Genomic DNA, 21229 nt, shown 5'->3' with positions numbered 1-21229 from the left:
TTGCTTTGGTTCGAGGGTGTGTGCTGTGCTACCATAGACTGAGTGTGCTACTGGGTTAGCTGCTAACGAGAGTCTGTCTTTCACTTCACAGCGGCTCCTTCAGCTGACACGCCCCCATCATCTCCGATGAGAGTATACTGCTCATTTTTTCACAATTTTGAAACCTAATTTAGTATACATGACAACTTTTAAAAATGGCTGGCTGGTTAAAATCTGGCTGTGGAATCATCTTCCTGTTACGGTCCGGGAGGCAGACACCGTCTCCACATTTAAGACTAGACTTAAGACTTTCCTCTTTGATAAAGCTTATAGTTAGGGCTGGCTCAGGCTTGCCCTGTACCAGCCCCTAGTTAGGCTGACTTAGGCCTAGTCTGCCGGAGGACCCCCTATAATACACCGGGCTCCCTCTCTCTCCCTCTCTCTCTCTCTCTCTCTCTCTCTCTCTCTCTCTCTCTCTCTCTCTCTCTCACTCTCATTCTATTACTGCATCTTGCTAACTCGGCCATTCTGGATGTCACTAACTCGGCTTCTTCTCCGGAGCCTTTGTGCTCCACTGTCTCTCAGAATAACTCATACCGCAGCGGTGCCTGGACAGTGTGACGTGTGTGGTTGTGCTGCTGCCGTGGTCCTGCCAGATGCCTCCTGCTGCTGCTGCCATCATTAGTCATTAGTCATACTTCTACTGTTATTATACACATATGACTATTGTCACACAAGTATACTGTCTGATATTAATACATACTTTCAACATATTGTACCACAGTAGCCAGAACTATAACTATAATATTATTACTTTCATTAATGTTGTTGTAAGCTACTGTCATTACCTGCATCTCTCTCTCTCTCTCTCTCTCTCTGTCTCATTGTGTCATATGGATTACTGTTAATTTATTATGCTGATCTGTTCTGTACGACATCTATTGCACGTCTGTCTGTCCTGGAAGAGGGATCCCTCCTCAGTTGCTCTTCCTGAGGTTTCTACCGTTTTTTTTTTTCCCCGTTAAAGGGTTTTTTTTTTGGGGAGTTTTTCCTTATCCGCTGTGAGGGTCTTAAGGACAGAGGGATGTCGTATGCTGTAAAGCCCTGTGAGGCAAATTGTGATTTGTGATATTGGGCTTTATAAATAAAATTGAATTGAATTGAATTAAAACAATTTTTTCTGTGGTGTAGCAATCCTATTATGCATGTGCACCCAGACTTAAAGATTGAAACTGCCATTATTGATAAGATATGATGCAACCTTAAATCAAACAATATCAAAAACATCTGTGATAAAAATACCATATCTTAACTATGCTCACGATCCTATCTACTTATACAACATGAAATGAAAAAATGCTACATGTAGTACCTTTAATGCTGTACTGAAAAGTGAAGAGCAGTTAGCACAGAGAGCAGGGATCAAAGCAGAGTTCAGCTGAAATTGAGAAAAACAGCTAGATGGGTTACTGCTAAGTGTTAAGCGGCTCCATCTTGCTTGGTATATATGTATATCTATGAGCAGGTGTATCCTTACCGTGCCGTTAATGGGCACATCATCATAGTGCAGAGCCACACCAGTGGGGCAGGCATAGCCATTGACAGGGTTATCCAGGTATGGGTTAGGTGAGACAGCACGCTTGCTGGTGAAACTGTGAAGAGAAAACATCAAGATTCTGTCAAAAGACTCAAATTTCTTTGAGTAAAGTACCTCTACAAGATTTTCGTTGTGCTCAAGCAGACACATTAGTCTATAAAATACACTTTTCTTGGATTAATAGAGGCAGTAGTGTCAATTCCTTTGGTTACAATGAGGGCTGAATATTCAGCATCTAGATCAAATTTTTCACAATGTCAACAGTCACACTGAAAAGGACACTAGGGATCGACCGATATGGTTTTTTCAGAGCCGATGCCGATACCGATTATTATGAAACAGAGATACCGTACCCAATATTTACAACCGATATATGTCTGCTGTAAAAATCATAGTTGAAACAGAACTTAAAAAATAAACACTGACAAAGCACTACATTCAAATGCAATTAAGCATATATTTATTCTGAGAACTTTTCCAATGAAACAGTGCAGGGAGCTGCCAGCAGCACTTTGAAAAAAACTTTGACAAGTAAACAAACGAATGGAAAAATATAAAAGTACTCCCTGAGTTTTAAAGTACTGTAATAAGTACAGATGAAAGATAACAGATGAAAATTAAAAGTGCAGGGAGCTGCCCATAGTATTTTTAAAAGTTCAAATAAATACATACACACACACATACACACACACACACACACACACACATATATATATATATATATATATGAATAATTAATGTGCCGCCTCTCTTGATGCAGCGGCTCCATGGCGCACGAGTTGAGTTTAATTCGATACACCTTTTCAGTGTTGTGTAGTTTTATAAGAAGAATATGCAGACTTGCAGTAGTACACAACGACATGGTTAAAGTTTGATAGAGCACAGGAAACATATGTCTGTAAGTACAAATGTATTGGTCTGAGTTTATTTACTTATGTTATGTAGAGTTGCTCACTTGCACTTTATTGTTTGTCATTGTAATGCCGTTGTGGCACCGATGCAAATTTCTGTTAGCGCATCTATGAAGATTTCCATTATATGTTAGCATTATGCTAGCGGACCATGCGCTAATTATTTTTCCACATTTATGGCACTAATGCCAGCTATATTTTGAGTTACTGATGGTTGTAAACTACGCCGAATATTGTATTGGATATGTTTGTGATTTAAAACCTGACTTAATGTTATCCTTTTGTGTGTTTCATGTGGCCCCGATAATCGGCCAGGCCGATTATCTGTCGACCCCTAAAGGACACCATGTAAAAAATCAAGGTTTAATATAAGAGCCATTTTCATGCTAAACACAAAATAAAAACATGTTTGTATTTTCATTAGAGAAAATGTGTGTTCCTCACCAAAAGGACTGCTTGGCCAGCTGGATGACATTGGCTGTGGTCTCAACATCAATATAGTCGTAGTGTAGGGTGGCTGGGTCGGTGGTGGAGCCAGTCTCAGCCAATAAAATCCCCAACCAGCGACCCATCCCTTCAGAGGAAGAGGCCTTGAGAAAAATTACAAAGTGACAGAAAATGAACAAGAAGGAAAGTTGAGTGAAATCCAAAGCTGCTTCTTGCACCTTTTAGTTCAATCAAAACCTAAAATAAATTTTGGATAAGAGTTCTTTTACATCAGTGACTTTAAATTATACATTTATACAATTTCTTCAAATTTAGAACTCTTTCTGTTTGTTGTAGGAACTGGCCACCTGTCGCATATTACATCCATCAAAGACTTAGTAATGTTATGGTTTTGCAGGGAACAGGAACAGAACTGTATGTCCAGCAGAGGATAGCATGCAAGCGATGTGAGGATATAGAATCATAACTAGAATTACCACCTTGCAGTTGAATGCCTTTGTGAACCAGTCAAGTTGCAGTTACAGTTTACATCCACGTCTATCCCGACTAATGCGTAACCATGACAATTGACAATGCATCAAATATAGATGTTGCTGCAAAGAAACTCCAAATTCTAAGGCTTTACACACATCTTCAACCTGGCAGCACAAAAGATCTTGTTGTGGAAATTCTCTGCTGCTGGTGAATAATGAAATAGAGACTTCTGTCGGCCGACAAGGTTTTTATTTTCTTTGAAAGGGGGGATGCTGGATGCCATAACTCAACACTGGTTCACCAAAGGGTTTTCAGTTCATGCGCAGAAGTTTTGTCAATCATGTATGGTTTGTGCAACAGATAACGCAGGTAAAACCAAAACAATCACACACGCCACTCACCCACCATCAGACAGACCATTCCAACATTTGAATACCAACCAAATTGAGCAGCGATAATGGCTCACACTTTGTCAATTCTGCAATAACCCAAATCAGTGATTTTCTTGCCATTTGACCTCAGACAACATTGTACATACCACCCTGCCAGTGGAGGTGCTGTCGAACGAGAAAATGGCACTCTGAAATCAAAATTGGCCAAGTGTTGTGAGGAAACGGGACTGCCATGGACAAAAGCTCTGCCTATTGTTCTAATGCATATGAGAATGAGAAAAAGGTCCAGAGTGAACATGAGTCCCTTTGAAATTCTTTTTGGCAGACCTCCATCCCTAGGAGTGGAGCCTGTAACCAGGCTGCTCCCCTCCACTGGCCTATGTGAGGATGACATGTTATAATATTGCAAAAACATATCTTCCACTCTCTCTCAATTCTCTCAGCAGGTGAAATCAGCCCTTCCACCACCAGCTTCCACATCACTCCATGATTTCCAACCTGGCGACTGGGTGGTGATAAAGGACCTAAGAAGGAAACACTGGCACTCCAAACGCTGGCGAGGTCCATTCCAGGTGTTCCTGACAATGCATACTGCTGTTAAGATCGCTGAGAGAGCAACGTGGGTTCATGCCAGCCACTGCAGGAAGGTCCCTGAGCCAACGGAGGAACTCAGCTGTCGATGCGAGGACGGACAATGCGAGGATGGACGACACGAGGACAGACGACACGAGGACGAACAACGCGAGGACGAACGAGCTCATCAGAGGACGACACAAAAAAATGACTCCGTGAATTCAACAGACACCAACTAGACGTGCAGGACTAACATCGCAAAACCTTTTCCCACCAGACTACACCACCTATCCTGACCCTATCATGCGATACTTATAGAGACTTACATCTACAAACCTGCCAAGACTGTCACTCTGACAGAAGGAGAAAGTGCAACATTCAGCTGTTCTGTTCACCCCGGAATTTGACAATCAGGTCAAATTCACACATATTATGAACATTAACAATGCTGATCAAAAATTCAGCCTCATTTCACATTCCTGATCCCCATCATTACCCCAGCTCAGACTTTGACTCTGATGATGACATTTTATAAATAATGTTTTCTTTTTTTTTTTGTTTTTTGTTTTGCTGTTTTTTGTCTTTTCTCTATCTCTCTCCCTTTCCTTCAATTTTTACATACATATTTTTTGTTTTTCTTTTCTTTTTTTTGTTTTAGTGATTAATCAATAATCAAAAGGGAGGAATTGTAATTGTAATTTCATTTTCTTTGTGTATTCTTTGTGTTTTCAAATACACAGATGACTAGACCTCTTAACCTCCCACCTAGATACAAAATCCTGCAGGATACGCCAGGTGTGAAACACACCCTAGGGGGTCGGAGCCAATACTTGCAGCAGACGAAAGAGTGTTAAAACAATGGGTAGGGGCGCCGCTCCCTGCCGCAGACAGAAGGGTGTGAAACACAACGTAAGAGGCAGTCCTAAGGTATAAATCTTTAAGCTTTCCCCATGCTCAGGGTCTTTCTTCATTCTGACCACTTGTGTGCTGATTGACCTTTTCTTTGCAAAGAAAATAAAAACCTTGTCGGCCGGCAGAAGTCTCTATTTCATTATTCACCAGCAGCAGAGAATTTCCACAACAATCTTTACCATCAGCACAATTTTAAGGTGGGCAGCTACAATTAATGTCACCAAATCAGTATTTGACCCTTCTGTTCTTGAGTTATGACGCTGAATAACGGCCAGAAAAGTGTTTTTGCAGAACATTATGATATCACAGTGAGGTTGACCTTTGACCTTTTGGATCTAAAATGTCATCACTTCATTTTATTCTATTAGACATTTGTGTGAAATGTTGTCATTATAGCATATGAATGCCTGAGTTATTGCCAAAAACATGTTTTGTAAGGTCACAATGATCTTGACCTTTGACCATCAAAATCTAATCAAGCAGACATTTGTGCCAAATTTGAAGAAATTCCCTTAATGTGTTCTTGGGATATTGCGTTCACGAGAATGAGACAGACACAAGGTAAAAATGACCTTGACCTTTGACCATCAGAACATTATCAGTTCATTCTTGAGTCCAAGTGGATGTTTGTGCCAAATTTGAAGCGTTCTTGAGATATCCCATCGACGAGGATAAGGTCACAGTGACCTTGATGTTTGACCTATGACCACCAAAATCTAATGAGTTCATTGATTAGTCTAAGTGGACATTTGTGCCAAATTTGAAGAAATTCCCTCAATGTGTTCTTGGGATATTGCGTTTACGAGAATGGGGCAGACGCATGGATGGACAGACCCAAAATCGTAATGGGCTCTAGTTTCGCAGACCGGGCTCAGCTACTCCTCTTTCCCACCTCCATCCCTCCTACCTGCGCAAGTCGGAAAGAGGGACAAGAGAAGGCGTGGAGTGGGTTTTATACACATCACACCAATCAAATGAGCCCCTCTCCTCACCCTTAAATGCGCTGTGCAAAGGCGTAATGAGAGTTTACTCAATTCGCCATGGCAGAAGAGAGCAGCAGCGTCAGACGGCCAAACATCTCCCAGGAGGAAACTGATGTTTTGGTCCGGGAGGTTCAAGCTCGCAGTGTCCGAATATACGGAACTGCGAGCAGACCTCCACGGGCTGATGATGCAAAGGTAGCCTGGGAGGAGGTTACCACAATTGTAAATCAATGTTGCGTTTCTCTCGTGCGCGCGCTCTCTCTTTCTCTCTCGCAGTCTCACTCTGTTTCTTTTCTTTTGACTTTTCTAAGATGACAGCTGCTGAATATATACTCCCTATCTGATGCTGTGGCTGTTTGTGGTTGGCTGAGGGGGATGTGAACTCATTAGTTTGCAGCGTGTGTTAATCAAATCAGGTTGGGTTTCCATTACACATGCCAAATGTGCCCAACGGTGCCAATCCCCTTTGATCTGACATCAGATGTGACGGGACAGTCGATATAAAGATACGTTTATGTGCTGATTGCAGATAGTTGCATTGAATAGTGGTTTTTGTGGGTATTTATTGCATTATTAATGTGCCTGATATTCTGGAAACCTGCCTGTGAGGTTTTGGTGACGTGTGCACACAGTCCACCGGTCAGCCAAACTTCGGCTTACACCGGCTGTGCTCCGCCTGCGCTCCGCCTGCGCTGACAGTAGGCCTGGTTTCAGCTGGCGAGCTTTTAGCGCACCTTTGGCGAAGCCTTTTGGCACGAAACTGTCACTGTGCCAAGCTGGATCTGTCGACACCTCCCCCGCTGCGCCGCCACACCCATCTCAGTGCACCTCGGTCTGCCAAACTACCAAACTGAGCGCGCCTTGGGTTGCGCTGCTCGAAACTAGCTCTGCGCGGGGTTCGCCACCCTACGCCGCGCTGGGAAACTAGAGCCCATAGTCTCTGTCCAAGGCTGTTGCCAGCTTGGAGGCATAAAAACAAAATTGAGGTCAACATGATTCTTCAAACACAACTGACCTCCAGTACAGCAACCTCCTGGCTGTTCCGAAGCAGGCGGAAGGCAAACGGGTGTTTGTGATCAAGGCCAGGGCTGACCTCGCAGCCTCGAAGGGGCAGTGAGGCGATGTGGCATTTCAAGTCATCACGGTCCTTGTGGAGTAGCAGCTGGTTGTCCTTCAGGCGGCACCAACGCTCCCTCCAACGGTTATTGGACAACACGTTCAGGTAGCCTGTCAAGCAAAGCAAACACAGAAAAATAAAGTAATGAGGAACTATACTGAGTTTTTCACAAATTATAACAATATCAGACCGATTTTATAATACTATTTATTGCTGCCATTTTTTTGGCTGTAGCTGTCCAGTGTATTTTTTTTACTGGTCTACCAGCATTCAAACTGCACCCATGCACAAAAGTTTCAAGTTCAGGAAAGTTATGCATGTACATAGTGATACAAAAGACAAAAGCATGTGTTCATTTCACAGCCTGCAATGGATATTGCTGTCTCGTAAAAGTCTCCATGAAATAAAAATACAAACAGCGTCATATGACTTATCCTCAGAATCAGAATCAGAAATGCTTGAATTGATCCCTAAGGGGAAATTGTTATTCATTAAAGTCATTCCAATGTAAGGACTGGTAACCTCTGATTTGCAAAATCAGATTACAACACGGCAAAGACTACATCAAAATTGACTCCTCGAAGCCAGGCCACAACGGATCCTCATCCAGTCGACCATTTTTGTAGTTTTATACTATTCTGCCATTTTGTTTGGGAAGCCAGGCTGCCTTTGTCTCACACACACCTGGCCCTTTCCTATTAGTCTTTTTGGCCACGGTCAAACCATGCCACGTAGATACACTGCTCAAAAAAATTAACACTTAAATCACACATTAGATCTTGATGAACAAATTATTCAAGTTGAAAATCTTTACTGATGTCCATTGTACAATCCCCTGAGAACAAACTTACATCGGTCAGTGGAAACCAAAATCATCAACCCACTGAGGGCTGGATTCAAAATCACACCTAAAATCAAAGTAAAAAATTGAAATCACAGGCTGATCCATCCTGTGTGAATTTTATCACGACAACTCATAATGTGGCTCAGAAGTGTGTATTAGGGCTGCACGATATTGGAAAAAACTGACATTGCGTTTTCATTCATTCATTCATCTTCTAACCGCTTCATCCTCTTGAGGGTCGCGGGGGGGCTGGAGCCTATCCCAGATGACATCGGGCGAGAGGCAGGGGACACCCTGGACAGCTCGCCAGACTATCGCAGGGCTGACACATAGAGACAAACAACCATTCACGCTCACATTCACACCTACGGACAATTTAGAGTTATCAATTAACCTAGTCCCCAATCTGCATGTCTTTGGACTGTGGGAGGAAGCCGGAGTGCCCGGAGAGAACCCACGCTGACACGGGGAGAACATGCAAACTCTGCACAGAAGGGCTCCCATGCCCGGGATCGAACCGGCAACCCTCTCGCTGTGAGGCGAGGGTGCTAACCACCACACCAACGTGCCGCCCGACATTGCGTTTTTTTTTTGCAATATATATTCGTATACCTGTGATTTCTCTATGCTGTTTGGACTTTTTATCGTAAGGTGTTACACTGGCAAAGGCATCTGTAATTGTTTTTTGCTTCATAGTTTGACTTTGGGATCTTGCTTTGCATTCATCATAGAGAGCTCTGTGATGGTGATTCAAATGGTCAAACAGATTAGTCGTGTTGCCTCATGTTGAGCCAGTAACAGCAAGGCACTGTCGACACAGCACATTCCTTTGGTCTGTATCATCGTTGACCTTCTTTTGGGGACTAAATCATCCTTTACCGTTTCTCCCTCTTGCATGTCGCTCATTTTCAGTGTGTGACTGCAGCGTGTGCATGAGAGGGGGAGAGGCTGCTGAGTGCTCAGAGAGGGAGAGACAGAGAGAGAGAGGAGAGCGGAGCGGAGCAAGGAGCTTTCTTCAGAGCTGCTTTTCTGAAGCAAAACAAAAGTTTACATGTTCTAAAAAAAGAGAAAACATCGCACATGCGCACATCACGATGGCGATGTTCAAACGATGTATCGTGCAGCCCTAGTATGTATGGTCCCCGTGAGCCTGTATGCACTCCCAATAACATCTGGGCATGCTCCTGATGAGTCGGCAGATGTTGTCCTGGGGGATCTCTGCCCAGACCTGGATCGGTGCATCAGTGAACTCATAGACAGTCTGTGGTGGTACTTGATGGTGTCGGATAGCCATAGGTGCTCAGTTGAATTTAGGTCAGGGGAATGAGAGGGCCAGTCATTGGCATCAATGCCTTCGTCATCCAGGAACTGCCTACAGCAGCACCAGCATAAGGTCTGACAAACACATCATCATCCTGGTACCTAACAACAGTCAGGGCACTGTTGTGTATGACATGGAGGTCTATGCAATCCTGCAAGGATATGCCTCCTCAGACTGTCACTGACCCACTGCCAAACCAGTCATGCTGGTTGATGCTACAGGCAGCATAACGTTCACCACAGAATCTCCAGACTCTTCATGCCTGTCACATGTGCTCACTGTGAACCTGCTCTCATCTGTGAAGATAACGGGTCTCTGGATGCCAATGGAGCTGCACGGTGCTGGGCTGTGAGCACAGGTCTCATTAGAGGACGTCGAGCCCTCATGCCACCCTCATGGAGTCTGTTTCTGACAGTTTGGTCAGAAACATGCACACTAGTAGCCTTCTGGAGGTCATTTTGTAGGGCTCTGGCAGTGTTCCTCCTCACACAAAAGAGCAGAAACCAGTCCTGCTGATGGGTTGATGTCCTTCTACGGCCCTGTCCAACTCTCCTCGTGTAACAGCCAGTCTCCTGGTATCTCCTCCATGCTCTTGAGACTGTGCTGGGAGACACAGCAAACCTTGTGACCACACGTATGGATAAGCCATCCTGGAGGAGCTGGACTTTCTGTGCAACGTGATTGGGTGTAGGTGCCGTCTCATGCTACCAGTAGTGACAAGGACACTAGCAGAACACAAAACTAGAGAAGAATTAGTCAGGAAGGATAAGGAGAGAGCAACTGTCCGTGGCCACCACATGTAAATCCATTCCCTTTTTGGGGGTTGTCTTGCTTTGACCTCTCCATTGCGCCTGTTGTCACTTTAATTTGTGCTTTCTAAATGGACAGATTGATATCCCTGAGGTTTATTTATTTATTTTATTTATTTATGTATTTATTTATTTATTATTATTATTATTTGAAAGGGACACTGCAAGTTAATGAACATCACCATACGAGCAATACAATGACGTAAACATGCCAGATTGTAGCCATTGGCTAATTTTCATCTGTTGTCCCTAGCAGATGATCCCTAGGTAAAACACAAATAAAAACAGATAATCACATTCTTAAAACAAAACAACAATACATCCAGTTGATACATCTAGTAAAGTTTAACTTTTGACTTTGTATTACACTGTGACGATTCAGTGTTACCTTAATTTTTTTGAGCAGTGTATGTGTGTCCTTGGTCAGCTTAAACATACTGAGCTATGCAGGAGATGGATCATCTCCTGTCAGAGCCAACATCGTGCCTGACCATCTCTACGTGGGTAGCGGTGACGTCTCGCTGACCGCAGCCAACCCCTGACGACCCCCTCCTCCCCCTGAAACAAATTTGTGTTGAGAGACTTAACTCAACTCTGAATGCAGGAGAACAGAGAGAGAGAGGCATTATCTAAAGTCTTTGTACGTTCATCTTTCAGTCCTTTTGTAGCTTCTAACTGAATCTCTGTGGTTTGGAGTTTAGTTTCTCTCCTGCATCCCTGTTTGTACAATAAATATCTGCTTTACTGTACTGTTGCTTGTTCACTTTTAGTTGTACAGGGGTCCATTTCACAAAGCAGGTTTAGTGAAAACTCAGAGTCTGTTAACCCTGAAATGAGGGAAACTTGAGTTTTCTGTTTCAAAAAGGGAGGTAACTCAAACCAGAGAAAGAGGGGTAACTCTAGCCTGTTTCAGAGAGAGAGGTAACTTAAGCTCTCGGTCAGTTACCGTAATAACAGACTCTATGAACCTAACCTGGTCGGGACCAGGTTTTTCTCAATGAACCTTGAGTTTCTCTCTGTCTCCGCCCTCTTTCAGAGCCACACACTCCATTTGATTTCCTCATTCATTCAGTCAGCAGGCGAGTTTTGGCGTGCCTAGTTCTGCCGTCTGTCATTTTAAAAAATCAGTCAGTATATTAGAAGTCCATTAGGCACAGTAGGTGGCGACTTTTTTCACTAACATGGCATGTCCTTTTGATAACGATCCCGTGGATGAAGGTGCAGCATTACTGCGCAGAGGATTAAATATTCATCGGGAGATGGTTATCAGACCGTGCATAGATGTTTTAGCATTTCCACACAATTATCTTTTTGAGCTGTACCATTTCACGTCACAGTCCATCATCTACATACACAACCTAATCCGTCCTTACATTTGCAACATTACCAATCGTAGTCATGCTCTCACATCCCAGCAGATATTGTGTGTTGCGCTGCGTTTCTTTGCAAATGGAAGTTTTTTGTACAATGTCGGAGATGCTGAGCACTTGAGTAAGGCAACTGTATGCAGGGCGGTCAGGAAAGTGTGCTCGTTTTACAGGCATCTGCCTTCTTTCTGTTGGCTGAGTAGAAGTCTGTGTTAGTTTAAATAGGCTTAATTATTTAACAGAACATGATATAGATGAGAAGACATTTATGTGTGTGAAAACAGCATTATGTTGGGGATAAAACAACTGCACAGTCAAACAGCCACTTAATATTTACTTTACAATGTAAAACATGATGAAAATGAGGTACCCCCATGAGATTATGCCGAGGCCTTACCTGTTTGAACAATGTTTTTATATTTCATCCTAAACTGCTGCCAAGTGCGCTTCTCCCCGTGGGATTGCCCCTAAATGAAATAAATTAATAGGCTACAGTAATATGTAATATTATTGTGATTGCAAAGGACTACATTTAAACTTTGCATTGACCAGAGCAGCAATGTTGTCCCACGCCGTCTCCCTCTCTTTTGCAGCTGCAGCGGTGTTGCACTTCTTTTTGAAAACGTGTGCAAACTCGCCGTATGAGCGCATTAAGATTTCTAATTCGAATGGGGTGAAAAACGCAGCCCTCCTCTTCCTCGTTGCCATGGTGACTCGTCGAATCGGGGATCCATTGATGCTGGCTTTTTATAGTTGTGGTGCACATGCTTAACTCCAGGTGAAACTACTCTGAGTTGATTAAACTGATTCAAATCAGCTGTTCTGGAACCGGAAACTCAGAGTTTTCTATCTCAGAGTAGATCAACTCAGAGTTCAGGATTAGACTCAAAGTTTGTTGAACCTGCTTTGTGAAACGGACCCCTGGAGTCATGTTAAGTTACTGCTAATGAAAACTCAACATTTCTTTATTTTGCTGTTTCACTATAAAAGCTTTTGCATAACATTACACATTTATTGTGACAAATCAACAGGAAAATGAATATATTATATTATATATTATAAATATTGGCTGATCGTTTACACGACAGCTGCGTTTTGGGTGCCTGAAAACGCAACTTTTGAAAACAGGTTCCAGAGTGCAATTTTTTGGAAACGGCACCGTCTTCATTGTCATCTAAACTTGCAATATGCAATTCCTCTGAAAACAGAAACTTTTCGCACATGCACATTACGGTTTCAGTCACTAGGCATGTGCGAGAAAGTCGACGAACAACAACAACAATGCCGAGCTCTGTTTGTGCTGCTCACCCTGTTGAATTTATCAACGCTTCTCCAGCAAAGTGTAGATGTACTGTAGCAACTCCACCTCATTGTCCGTCCAGACAAAGTTATCTGTACGTGCTTTCGCCATTGTGTCTTCTTTGTTTTGGTTTGTAATCACCGCGTTGTAGAGGAAGGCGACACCACGGCATGACGCCACCGTCATGCCGCGGTGTTGCTTTGCAAACAGGGCCTTAACTTTTAGGTTAGTCTTACCACATGTGGGTACATCTTCTTCAGCTGATGAGGTCTGCTCATCTGTAGATGGCTTCTTCTTACCCAGCCCGATGATTTTGGTGATCTTCTTCCCTGCTCCCTTACCAACTGTCCCGATCTTTTGCTCTGACTTTGAGTTCTTCTTCCCCTTTCCTGAGAGAGAGAGAGAGAGAGAGAGAGAGAGAGAGAGAGAGAGAGAGAATCAGACCCTTGTGCGTTCTAAAGCTCTATGTTGGTGAATTAGGTTCAGTTTGAAATCCCAGCAACCCCACTGCTCTGAGTGGGCTGATTTCAGATGGCTTTGTTTCAATCTAAAGAGAGAAAAAAAGAGGGAGAAATGACTGTTCACATTCAGCTGAAAGGAGGGCTAGATTTAAGTAAGCCAGGTCTTAAGAGGATATGCCTGAGTCCCTATGTGTGTTTGTTTAAATGAGGGAATAGCTTCATCTTGGTTCACTTGTAGAGATACTGGGGCCTATGGTGTATTCAAATGTGTGTATGGGAGAGAATAAACTTAAATTAGAATTACTGCCCTGTGGTTATATGCCTCCGTGCACCAGTCAAGTTTTTCTTATAATTTACATCCATGTCTGTGAAAACATGGATGCTTCATCCACTTCTTCCCCATGACAGCACAGAAGATCCATACATTCAGCACAGTTTCAAGGTGGACACCCAAGATTAGTGTCACCAATTCAGTATCTGACCAAATATTTCCCCTTCTGTTCCTGAGATATAATATTGAATAATGGCTAGAAAAGTGCTTCATACCAAATATTATGATGTCACAGTGAAGCTGACCTTTGGCCTTTTGGATATAAATGTCATTATTTATTTATTTTTATCCTAGTAGACGTTTTGTGAAGTTTTGTCATAATTAGCATATGAATTCTTGAGTTACGGCCAAAAACATATTTTGTGAGGTCACGCACCTTGACCTTTGACCTTCGTCAACAAATTTCTAATCAGTTTATTCTTCAAACCAAGTGGACGTTTGTGTCAAATTTGAAGAAATTCCCATAAGGTGTTCTTGAGATACCATGTTCACGAGAATGAGACAGATGCAAGGTCACACTGACTTTGATCCTTGACCACCGAAATCCACTCAGTTCACCGTTGAGGCTAAGGTTTGTGCCAAGTTTAAAGAAATTCCATCACAGTGTTCTTAAAATGTCACATTCACAAAAATGAGACAGATTTGGTCACAGTGACCTTGATCTTTGACTACCAAAATCTAATCAGTTCATCATTGTGTCCAAGCAGACATTTGTGCCAAATTTGAAGAAATTCCTTCAAGGCGTTCTGAGATAACACATTCAAGACAACGAGACAGACAAGGTCACAGTGACCTTGACCTTTGAAGAAATTCCTCTGAAGCGTTCCTGAGATATTGTGTTCGCAAGGATTGGACGTATGTATGGAGGCATATTAATGAAAGACATTAGAAGAGAGAGGAAAGTGTTAGTCAAAATTCAGTCTCAAACATAACAGGCCTTTAAAATCTCAACTGACAGATGTTGAGGCAATAGAGACAGTGGAGAACTGGGGAGGAAAATATACAGTATTTCTCTCCACTGATGTTATCACGCCAAGACGGCTAACTGAGTTTCTGGAGTTATTCTAGACACATATGCACGTACAGAAATATATTCTATATAACTACCAGAGCTGGTTAGCACACACACAAAATGTATCATTCAAATCAGAATCTACTAATGAATAGTAGTCCAAACTGATATTCTAATGTCAGATACTCTTTGTATTCAATCCTTCAATTCTTTCTGAATATAAAAATACATAAATATGGGAAGTATGCAAACACCCATCACACACTACTCAGGCCTGAGGTGGAAAGCAGACACACACATGTGAAAGCCATTCAAACATCTAAAAAGGAAGAATTATTATTGTTTTTCCCTTCAGGAGAGGAGGAGGAGGAGGAAAACTCTGATCAGGTCAATTTGATTCCAGTGAAGCTCTTTTTGTTACCAGCCATGGAAAGAATATTAAAGAATGTGCCTGATATTGGTGGTGACTGATAATGAAGCTGCAAATAGAGTTTCAGGACCAAGAGCAGATATTTCATTTCACTTTTGGGGGACAATAAACAGAAAATATCCTCAAGAGCCACCAAAAGTATTGTTGTTAACAGTTAACAATATATTAAATGTATATAGAGGAAACCCTGGTTTGGATCTGTGGTTGACTTTTGTGTGGGTTTTCTGATGTACTGGTTAATCTTTACACCTATAGTAACACCCATAAGGCCACTTAAGATTTGTCACATGATGTAATTCTAAATACTCAACTCAACTCAATTTTATTTATAAAGCACATTTAAAAACAACTCACACTGACCGAAGGGCTGTACAAAAGGAATAAAATGCTAAAAAACAAAACAAAACAGCATACATAGGGGTGACATAACTGTCAGGCACACAGCTCACACATTTAGAGACACAACACACACATGCATCATGGAGAACCACATCGGGGGACTCAAACGCTAATGAATAAAAGTAGGTTTTGAGCCTGGACTTTAAAGAGTCAGTGGTGGGGGCTGATCTGATTGGGAGGGGGATGCTGTTCCATAGTTTGGGAGCAGACACAGCAAAGGCCCAATCACCCCTGGGCTTAAGTCTGGAGTGTGGGACAGCAAGGAGTCCCTGGTCAGCTGACCTGAGGGACCTGGGCGTAGAATAGGGGGTTAGAAGGTCTGAGATGTAGGATGGGGCTAGACCATTAAGGGCCTTGTACACAAACAGGAGAAACTTAAAGTCAATTCTCAACTTTACTTGCAGCCAGTGGAGAGGGGCCAAAACAGGTGTGATATGGTCTCTCCTCCAGTTGCCTGTGAGGAGCTTAGCAGAGATGTTCTGAACTAGCTGGAAGCGGGACAGAAAGGACTGACTGATACCACTGTACAGAGAGTTACGTTAGTCTAAACGGGAGGGGATGAGAGCGTGGGTGACTATCTGCAGGTCTTTGAGGGAGAGAAATGGCTTGATTTTGGCAATGATGCGGAGTTGGAAAAAGCTGGCTTTTACTACGGCATTTATTTGTTTCTCGAATTTAAAGATTTTTCAGAAATCCCTTTAATGGAGTCAGGGGGGCCAAAGAGGACAACTTCTGATTTGCCCTCATTCAGCTGGAGGAAGTTCTGTGCCATCCAGTTCTTTATGTCCTCAAGGCAGTTTAGACTGGCAACACTGGACTTGTGGTTAGGCTTGATAGGGAGATACAGCTGTGTGTCGTCAGCATAGGAGTGAAAGGAGATGTTATGTTTTTTAATCATTTGGCCGAGAGGAAGCATGTACAACGAAAAGAGAATAGGACCTAAGATGGAGCCTTGAGGGACCCCACAGGAAAGAGTGGCTGAAGAAGAGGAGTGATTTCCCATGCTGACAGAGAAACTTCTATTTTTGAGGTATTGTTGTGATCCACAGTATCAAACGCAGCGCTGAGGTCAAGAAAAACTAGGATAGCACAGTTTCCAATGTCAACAGAGAGTAGCAGGTCATTGTACACTTTCAACAAGGCAGACTCTGTGCTATGATAGGCCCTGAACCCTGACTGAAACCTTTCCAGGATGTTATTTTGATGTAAGTAGGTCTGTAGTTGATGGAGAATAACCTTCTCCAGAACCTTAGAGAGGAATGGAAGTTTAGAGATAGGTCTGTAGTTGCAGGGCATGGAGGGGTCTCAGTTGTTTTTTCTCAGGAGAGGCTGGACCACTGCCTGCTTGAAGCAAGCTGGAACAATACCAGTGGCCAGTGAGCTATTGACAATAAAGAGGATGCTGGGGCCGACTGTCAAAGACATCCTTCAGGAACCTGGAGGGGATAGTGTCAAGGGGGAAGGCAGTAGGTTTCATGGAAGAAACAATCTTGCTAAGGAAGGAAAGCCTGATGGGTTGAAAGCAGACCAGTCTAGATGAGCAGGCCAGTGGGGCAGGAAGGTTATGGGAGGGGCTGGGGATGTTAGATCTGATATTCTCAACCAGTAAAAAATGTTTTCCTCGCACCTAGCAGGGGACCTATCTTGGTTTGCAGGGAAGGTGGGTGGGAGGGTGGGAACAGAATTAATGGTAGTGAATAGGGTCTTGGGATTGTGCGAATGGTCAGAGATAATGTCAGGAAAGTATTTTTTTCTCGCAGCCTTAACTGATTCCTGAAACTTTAGAGGATTGGTTTTTAGCATTTCAAAGGAAATTTGAAGCTTGTCACACTTCAGCTTCCGTTCTGACTTTCTTCACTCCCTCCTTAGGGCCCTAGTGGTGTCATTAGCCAAGGCCGTCTTTTCGGCTTAGGGTTCTTAAGTTTGAGGGGAGCGAAAGTGTCCAGAATTGAGGAACAGGTGGTGTTAAATAAGCAAGTGGTGCTGAGATGGGAAGGAGAGGACTCAGCAGTGCATGTATCAGGGGCAGCTATGAAAGCCTTGCTGAAGTTGTTGGCAGTGGAAGAGTTAATGTAGCGAGAGCAATGTGCAGGAAGATGAGATTTAGCAGGGGAGAAAGGCAGAGATGCATCAAAAGTAACAACTCTATGATCTGAGAGACAGGCATCAGTTATTTCCAAATTACAAACTGGAAAACCAGAAGACAGGATCAAATCAGGTGTATGGCCTAATTTATGAGTAGGGCCGGTGGTGTGCAGGGTGAGATTAAAGAGTCAAGCAGATGCATAAAATCATTTACAAGAATTTTAGGAGGACAGCAAACATGGATGTTAAAATCACCAAGAATTAAAACTAGATCAAAGTTGGGAATAGTGTTCGAGAGAAAGTCTGCAAAATGTTTGATAAAGTTTTTATAAGATTTCGGAGGATGACATACAAGAGCAGGAGGTTGACCACGCCCACTTTCATCAGCTGCAGTTAAAAACTGGGGACGTGATCAAAGTTTAGTAGGCACACATTTAAGTGTTTCTTAAACACAGCAGCTAGACCCCCGCCGCGTCTTGAGGGCAGAAGAAGTTACAGTCAGCTGGACAGAGTTCAACAAGTGGAGCAAGCTCACCGGTGTGCAGCCAGGTCTCTGTCACGAGGAGGAAATCCAATCCATGAGTGGTGAAAAAGTCATTCAGGATGAAAGTCTTATTGGATATGGAGCCAGGACAAACAAGAGCGGTAGCAGGCGATGACAAGCAGCCAAACACAGCGGCACAGCCATCATGTAAGCAGCAATAAGGACACCTTCACCAACCTCTCGGCTCCGTCTGACAGAACTTTTCCTTGGGGAGCCTATTTTTGAATCTCTGAAGGTTCTAATTTAGACACAGTGGATCGGCATGATGTTGCTGTTGTTTGGTTCTGTGTAAAAATGCAGAGGCGGCATAAAGAAGGGACTTTGTAGTGGCCCTATAGAATGATCTGTGTAAAAAGGGCTACTAACTCCTGAATAACAGTGGAAATCATGGGGCCATCAGTGGCATGGTTAAGGCTGATTGGCTATTAAAAAGCATTTCTCATATTTTTGGATTCTTCTAAATGAATGGATTGTAGCAACAAAGATGCAACCATGATGTGCAAGGTAAACAGGAAGTTGGCATTTATGAAATCAGACGATCTAGGCGGAAGTCAAGTTTTACACACAACCACCACATTTTCAATCTATGTATCAGACAGAGATAACAAAATATCACTCTATCTAGGGTAATAGTTTAAGTTTGTATGATTTATTTTGGCTACACAGGTGGTAAGCCTCTCTATGGTGCTCTTAACATTAAAGTTGAGGCGATTTCCAGTTTTGCTGGTTTGGCCCAATGTATGGCATTTGTCATTATGACACATTTGGCAAAATAAAATGTAGCCTACTTTAGCAACCTGTTGTTGATGGCATTACAGCGCTAAATCCAGCTCATATTGCATTAGTAATAAGCAATATGACAATGTGATCACTTTATTATTTTTATAAACAGACTTCCAAAGCCACTAGTGTCTGACAGGACATGTGCAATTTACTGCTGAGCCGAGGCTGGGGTTGGCAACATTGGGTACATCAAAACGAAGGAATACTTTGCACATCATTGCAACAGGTGCGTAGGAGAGGGACGCAAAGAATAAAACTTGTAGAAAAGACTCCCACACATTGTCTAACTTGCAATAATAATGATTATAATACTGCAACATTTTGGGTGACTAGACGTTCATCAGGTTTGCCTGATGCGTATGACATGAAATTGAAATAAGGAATTATCTACATGAAGCTCAGCGTAAGTTCAATCAGGAAGACCTTTCTGTGCTCATTCATTCACAATTCCCTCTCTCTCACTCCCACTGCTTCCTCCAATCAGCTGCCTCCAGGCGTACACTCTTCTAGCTGTCCTATCGTAATTAGCCACAACCTCCATCAGCCAATCAGGTTGTCACTACGAGATTTTGAATCTGTTCTCTCCTCTGCCACTTTCAGCTGTCATTCTAGGCAGAATGGCTGCAGACCATTGCTTACCTTACCTTTTCCCTGCAGTCTCTTGTTGATTGTAGCCTCGTACGATTCCTCAGCAGCAGCGGAATCATCTCTCAAGGCCAAAAAACACTGGCGGCGAACGACGCGCATCAAATCAGCCGCCCCCATTATTTTCTATTTACAAACCCACACCGGCGGCGGCTCAACACGCGTCGACGTGCCGCGGCACTTTACGCTATTGTCCTATTTTTCCAGCGTCACCGCCCTTGAAAAAGCGCTATTTTGTACTTCCCAGCTCTCGCGGACTGGAGTGTGCAATAGAAATCCGGTTGACGCCCCGCAGCCCGACGCTTTTTGTGTGTGTTAGGGGCGGCACTTGACTTGTGTCAGGGACGCCGGTGTGTTTTGGCCTTCATTCATCAAGTCATATTGTCAACGTGCGTCTTCTGCCTCCGTTTCCTTCTTCAGCCTCGAACTCAGTGTCGTGTACGGATTCAAGATGTGGGCCCAAACTACACGTAACATGACTTGTTCTCCGGGACACGTTGCATACGTACTCCCGGATTGCCACGCGCCGTCCCCTGTTACTCCGGCCAAGCTTCCCCGCACACCTTGCTTCAGTCCCTGGACATGCTTCACCTCCGCCTCGTCATCGTCATCATCACCGCAGGCCTCCACATGCAGCGGCAACCACTCTCAGCCAGCCGGTCTCCACTCCCAGCTGGCGTCCACCCTGAACCAGCACTTCATTCTGTCTCCAGCCTCTCCAGCCCCGGAGCTCCCGAATCCCTCACGGCAAGAGAGCCGGCGGTTTAAGCCATCCGATCATCAGCCTCCCTCACTGTTAAGTGTGTCTCATATGATCAGCCTACTACTCCATTCAGTGCTGCAGACAATATTATCACTGCATCATTAATATGAAGTGATTTATTTAATTATCCCATCACACCCGTTTAAGTGGGAAAACAATTACCGTAATACTGTAATAGCGACGGGCCTCGATTTTCGGCTCACTGGGTTTCATCAAAGCAAGCATATTGTAACGTCCCTCAATAACCACACGTGAGACGTTAGCCGGTTTAGCCGGCGATTTATTTCTGATTGTAACACAGGCTACTGTGGGCCGTAGCCACGCCAAAACAACAAGAGCCTAACAGAAAAGTTCACTAGCCGCACGAGCGCCTCCATCTTGTTTTCAGAGGAGAAACACACATCTACCCACTCGCGCAGCGTCTCACTCACGAGGCGCGTTCACAGACTCTCACTGTGCATTCACACCAAAAGCGTCATGAGCGCCAGCGGTCGCTCAGGTCGCTGGCATCGCACTGCCTGGCAGCAGCTCCAGCAGGCGCTTGCAGCGGCCAAAGGGGCGGGGCCGGCTGCTGCAGATGTGTCCATCAAGGCTGACACGGCTGTTCACTTTACAAGGATGAACAAATATATCATTTATGTCTTCACTTTGTATTATCCATGACTTTTATTACACAATTAAAATAACACTAATAAACACAGTCAATAGGCCTATAGCCTTTATGAGTCCTTTATAATTATGATTTTACTC

At 43.5% G+C, this 21229-nt stretch overlaps 1 protein-coding gene across 6 annotated transcripts in view; it reads right to left on the bottom strand.

The window, feature by feature from the left end:
• The window catches only part of afap1 (actin filament associated protein 1), a 350733-nt gene that overhangs the window by 36595 nt on the left and 292909 nt on the right, over positions 1 to 21229 (bottom strand). For all 6 annotated transcript variants that reach the window (XM_078164813.1, XM_078164812.1, XM_033609884.2 and 3 more), the window contains 4 exons: positions 13263 to 13415; positions 7284 to 7495; positions 2932 to 3077; positions 1517 to 1631 (listed from right to left, as the gene is read on the bottom strand). In XM_078164813.1, coding sequence (XP_078020939.1) covers positions 1517 to 1631; positions 2932 to 3077; positions 7284 to 7495; positions 13263 to 13415 — 626 coding nt within the window. The remainder of the gene's footprint in view (positions 1 to 1516; positions 1632 to 2931; positions 3078 to 7283; positions 7496 to 13262; positions 13416 to 21229) is intronic.

Source organism: Epinephelus lanceolatus, chromosome 22, assembly GCF_041903045.1.
Source record: "Epinephelus lanceolatus isolate andai-2023 chromosome 22, ASM4190304v1, whole genome shotgun sequence".
NCBI classification, from domain to species: Eukaryota; Metazoa; Chordata; class Actinopteri; order Perciformes; family Serranidae; genus Epinephelus; species Epinephelus lanceolatus.
The sequence above is the reverse complement of the archived record's forward strand: the minus strand, read 5'-3'. Positions and strand labels throughout refer to the sequence as shown.